The sequence below is a fragment of the Myotis davidii genome, unplaced genomic scaffold (genome assembly GCF_000327345.1).
Source record: "Myotis davidii unplaced genomic scaffold, ASM32734v1 scaffold902, whole genome shotgun sequence".
NCBI lineage: Eukaryota > Metazoa > Chordata > Mammalia > Chiroptera > Vespertilionidae > Myotis > Myotis davidii.
Genome location: NW_006293951.1, coordinates 1,207,168 through 1,212,956, shown reverse-complemented (window position 1 = coordinate 1,212,956; position 5,789 = coordinate 1,207,168). Strand labels below are relative to the sequence as shown.

The 5,789-nt window shown below is 35.3% G+C and overlaps 1 protein-coding gene across 1 annotated transcript in view; it reads right to left on the bottom strand.

Moving 5' to 3' along the window:
* Positions 1-203: 203 nt before the first annotated feature.
* LOC107183770 (sucrase-isomaltase, intestinal-like) overlaps positions 204-5,789 on the bottom strand; it is a 6,969-nt gene continuing 1,383 nt past the window's right edge. The window contains exons 2-5 of the mRNA XM_015566627.1: positions 4,284-4,372; positions 2,398-2,447; positions 2,051-2,209; positions 204-301 (exon numbers count right to left, since the gene is read on the bottom strand). Coding sequence (XP_015422113.1) covers positions 239-301; positions 2,051-2,209; positions 2,398-2,447; positions 4,284-4,372 — 361 coding nt within the window. The 3' untranslated portion in view covers positions 204-238. The remainder of the gene's footprint in view (positions 302-2,050; positions 2,210-2,397; positions 2,448-4,283; positions 4,373-5,789) is intronic.

Here is a 5,789-nt window from a genome sequence, read left to right as displayed (position 1 = left end):
CTCATCATTTCAATATCTATCAGTCCTAATAAGGTAGGGGAAGTTTTATCCAACATTTTGCCCTGCTTTTATAAGAGACAACATCAGATAATTTGAGTAATGTACACACACAAGATTGAAATACTTTAATAATATTGCTATCCAAATTAAACAATAATTTTCATTTATTCAAATAATTTTTAAGTGTTCTAAATGATTGCTGCAGGTAATTTTTCACTGTCGTTGTTTTGGTTATTACTCAATATTCAAATGAAATGGTTAACTCCTGCGAAAGGGGTGCAGATATCCATAAAGTGATTTTCTGTAATGAGAGAGAATAAATAAATTAGAAAATGTAAATCAATATAAAGAAATTTAGTTATAGTTGAAGATATTAGAATTAACATATGATACTATAAAGATAATCAAATGTAATCAAATGTTAAGGGATAACTTAATTATTTACATGTATAGTGTATATTTTATATAAAATATATCCAATACATAATATATATTGGAGTAAATTAGAGTTATCAAGTGATTCATACACTCTAAGAATATAAGTTTATGGAATATTCCAATTAAACAACTTATATTACTCAAAAGAGATCTTTGTACCCTACAGAACTTTATCAAGTTCTTCTGGGATTTTTTTCTCTTATTCAAGATCAGCCACACACATACATGAAACTAAAATTTGTGAAACTAACTTCCCGATAGAGTTGTTTCTGTTTTTTTGACCTATCAATCATTTTTCATTTATCAGGAAAGAGAAAGAGCACAGAGGGAAAAGGAAGGACAGCTCTGATTTCCTGTCACTTCCTTACTAATTGCAACATCATTCTAAGACATTGTTTCTTCCTCTTTGAAGTCTGGATGATAATACTGGCCATACAGATCTACCCAGGAGCATGTTGAGAATCAAACAAATTCACGTTGCTAAAGTCTTCTGTAAATCATAAAACTTCAAATAAAGAATTACTGTTATGATTAACATATCAAACAACTTACTCAACAAAATCCCCCTGATTGAAATTCCATTCAATTAGGAAAAAGTAAGTTTTTAATATATTATTATTTAAACTAGACGCCCAATGCATGAAATTTGTGCAAGGGGCTCGGCCTCCGCCTTTGTGGTGGCTGCCTCTGCCTCAGCCCCCCACCGCCGTCGAGGCTTCTTCCGGAAGGTCGTCCAGAAGGTCATCCAGTCTAATTAGCATATTACGCTTTATTATTATAGATGACCCTGTCATCAATTTTTTTTAATTTTACAGAAGGGAATGAAAAGTCAGTATCTTAAGTTCTGTGTTACTGCTCTGTGTAAGCATTAAAGATCATATTTGCATTGTGTGATAAAGGTATTAGAAATACAATGAAGACTTCAGATTAGAAATACAATGTAGATTCCTCCTCCTATTTAGGGCTTTGGTGTCTATTCTGCTTGCTATTAAGTTCTTCAGCGGTGGGGATCATGCCTTATATTTATAAGCATGTTTTTATAGCAAATACAGATTTTTAAAACTCTTAATAGGAGCCCAATAAATAAATGTTTCATTTCCAAATGGAACAGAATAGAAGGAAAGAGCTGTGAAATGTCAGGAGTTTCAAGGTCAAGACTTTGTTCTGTCAATTATTAAAGTACATGACCTCGGTAAGCAACTTCACCTCCTTGGATGCTCAGTTTTGTCATCTGTTAAATTAAGGAATTGAAATACAGTCCATCCAGAACCTTCCACTTCCAATTTTCTATCAGCTTTTATTCTCATTTATTTTAGCCACTCATTTATCCTTTCTTTATGTTATATTTAGCGAGGAACACCCAGCCTTACATGACATCGTTTGTGATACTTAACCCAACAAAGTTTCTAGACCTGACATGTGCATACTTTTAGCTAGAAATATAACTGTGCTAATTTTTCTTCCTTGAGTTTCAGAAACATCCAAGTTATTATTTTAGAAATGTGATCTGTGTCTTTGGCAAGGAAATAACATTCAGGGAAAATTCAATTATTAGCCCTAGAGATTTAATAAGGAAAATCTGCCTTTTAAGTCAATAGTGTTTAAACCTTACCCCGTTGGAACTATACTGCATTCTGTTGCTTGGGATGGTGTTCCCATTCATAAAAATAACATTTGGCTTTGAAGTGAAACCAAGGATCTGAATAGTGCTATATGCCAGAGTAGTGATTCCATTGTAGCCATTTTTTATCACAGTTGCTTTCAGAGCTCTCTGTCGTTAAGGGAGAGAGGAAAAAATGTTAAACAAATAATGATAACACACAGAAATGTACAGCTTAAAGTGGTATGGAGAATTGCCGATACTTTTAAAAACTCCTTACTTTGAAAATCCCTTAAAATATACTTTCTTCATATAAATGAACTATTATGTCACAAAAAATACTGAATGTTTACACTTACATTACTGAATTTGTATTCCACATACAAGTACTCTCCCCTTTCAACAGAATCTGCAAAATAAGTATTAGCATTAGAAAATAAAGGTCAATTTTATCTTTTACTATGTTTTTTAATTTAAATTCTGATCAATTAAACTCCTATGTCCACAAGTCTTGGCTAAACCTTGTGCTTGGAATCCTCTAAATTACCTAGCAATTGCTGAGGGGGAAAAAAAGTGAATAATCAAACTTACATTTCTAATGATGGCCTTTGGAAAATGCAAAATAGGTAACCTCATCCTCTTACCTTGCCTCCCACGTTCCTCCTCATTTTCCATATTTACTTTATATGGAAAAATAGAGAGAAAGGAGCTTGGTTTTAGACATGTTTCAACACTTTAATTTAGTACAGAGGGATATAGCATAAAACTTTGTAAACCTCTGCCGAAACCGGTTTGGCTCAGTGGATGGAGCGTCAGCCTGCGGACTGAAAGGTCCCGGGTTTGATTCCGGTCAAGGGCATGTACCTGGGTTTGCGGGCACATCCCCAGTAGGAGATGTGCAGGAGGCAGCTGATCGATGTTTCTCTCTCATCGATGTTTCTAACTCTCTATCTCTCTCCCTTCCTCTCTGTAAAAAATCAATAAAATATATTAAAAAAAAAAAACACTTTGTAAACCTCCTCCTCCCACATTTATCTTTACTGTCCATACACAAACTCACTATCACAGACAGAGGTATCTATCTTTTTCCCTGGCTCGCTTTTGATTTGAATTCCTGTCCTCTAAAATTTAAAAACAATCTCAAGTGTTAGTGATTTAATCAGTGCTTCCTGAAGTGTTCACTGGGCGGGGGAGGAGGGAGGAATGAAAATGGACACAAAAGACTGCGATTTCCATGAAAATACAAGCATTGACAGCCTCTGTACACTCTCGGTTCCTACCACAGAACCAGCCATATTGCCTATACGTAAACCGAGAAGTGCATCTGTCTTTTTACCTTTACATTTCCTTTTCCACATTCTCTTTTTCTACCTTTTCACCTTCCTTATCAAAATGTTTATCCTCCTGTGTTTCCTGCTTATGAACGAGGGGCAAGGAAAGAAAGATGGCTGTAAAGTCAACTAATATGGAGACAGAAGAAATGTTCTCAGCAGTAACCTGTGCACAGGCATTATCGTCTCTTTGGAATAGTGCCCATTTCCTTAAAAACCCATTTATATTTTCAAAATGTGGCTGCTTTGAATATATTTATCACTGTATGTAGAGTACTTATCTTCTTAACAATATAAGTCATTTCTATTCTTCCAGGGAAAGTCTTTTCTATAGTTTGCTGATCTATGAGATTATAGAGAAAATGGGGATAATAAGAGAGAAATGAATAAACAAAACCATTGATATTGTGCCTTAGCCAGCTAAATCTTTTTTTAAAAATTCTCACCCAAGGACATGCTTAGAAAGGAGGAGAGAAGGAAGAAAGTCAGGGCACGTACAGAAGGCAACCAATCGATGTTTCTCACATTGATGCTTCTCTCTCTCACTCTCTCGCCTATGTGAGAATAAATTAATGAGAAAAAATTTATTGTAGCATACTAATAAGTAAATGTTGTCTCCTCTCAAGTAACCACAGTATGATTTGTTATTACCTTCTTGGAGATAATGTATAAATATAATGTATTTCACCTTCTTAATGATAATGGTTTCACCTGTGTGGATTAACCCAGAAGAGTAGCCAGATCTGAGGAAATTTTCAGGTTCCTGGACAGTAATGTGGGTGAAAGCAGAATCTTACCATGGTGTCTATTATATCAAACTTACTGTATTGGTTTAGATCTCCAATTTTTAATTTTAAGTGAAGTCATTTTGAAATTCAGAACATTCCAACTGTTGTACATGTTGGTCTACTTACCAATAGAGTCACCATCATCCCAGAAAAGGGAGCCAGATGCTTCTCCATGTTCATCTAGAGCAATTATGAGGCTAAAAGGATTCAACCGGCTGTAGAAAAGAAGAAAATTTGTATTTTCAGAGTGAGAAGGACCTAACTCCTATCATCTCATGGAACCACCTAGAAAAATGTTGAGTCTATTCTTAAACACCTTTACCAAATTTCCACTTAGTTTATGTTTGAATATCTCCAGTGATAGGAAACTTAAAACATCCTTAAGTAACTTATTTCTGCTCTGAACTGTTCAATCTGAGGGGAAATGAGTGATTTCAATAGCATAGGCCTCTTAAGTGTGTCCCACTTAAAAAAAAAAGCAAAGGCTTATATAATTAATAAAGTAATAAAATACTATAACATGCTTATTGAAGGTACACCCCTCACCCTCTGACTTGTCTACAAAATTGCGAGTCTTTGGATCTGGAAACCTGGGAGCTGATTTTAAAGTATGACCAAAGGGACTCCAGAAAAACGGAGCTTGAATAGTAATTTGGAGAGTCTACTCTGCTTGGAGTTGTATTAACTCTCAAGAGCAAGGATGCCAGAATCCATGTGCCCTCTTTTTGTGATTCCACAATGGAGACAGGACTCAAGGATTTGATCCTAATCGCTTGGTAACCCCAAAATTGCATAGAGAAAAGACTGCACAGTGCAAGTGATAAAACAATCTTACTTTTGGAGAAGTTGAGTTATAGTGAGAATACCTTAAGGGAAATACTTTGGTTTTATACACAATATACTTATTTCATTAAATTGTTTCTATTAAAGTGAAAATTAAAGAATGAGACCCTCTCTTCTTTCTTGGAAAGGAACTAAAATATATTAACTTGAAATCAAATGAATCTATTTTGCAAGTTAGTGCCTAGAAACTATAGATCTACTACATAGTTCAAGGAATCCTCAGGGACTTTTTAATATTTCAAAATGTCTAGCCAAAACTCCTTTCTGATAATGATGCATATTTTTAGATGATTTTATTTTCAATTAATGCCGATTAGAGATTTTGATCTGCTACTATGAATCTTTGATGTAAAATAGAAATATGAAATAATGATTATTACTAAAAATTCTGCTTGTTTGCTAGGCAAAGTCTTTGATTACATATCTATGGAGGGAGAAAAGGACTAATTAAACATAACCTGAATGGATAAAAGCATGAGGACCCTGACCTAGCCTTGATATAAAACCTAGGAGAGGCCGAAACCGGTTTGGCTCAGTGTATAGAGCGTCGGCCTGCGGACTGAGGGGTCCCAGGTTCGATTCTGGTCAAGGGCATGTACCTGGGTTGCGGGCACCCCTTTTCCCCCCCATTGGTCCCCTCCAGCCTCCCAAGCACTCTTTTATATGTAATTTGTTATTTATTACCAGAAAAACACTATTTTAAGGTCATTGTGATGAAGATGAGCTATTGCAGGTCAAAGACCTGACCCTCAGTGTTCTCAGGAGAGAAATGGCTGGAGTAGTCAGTAC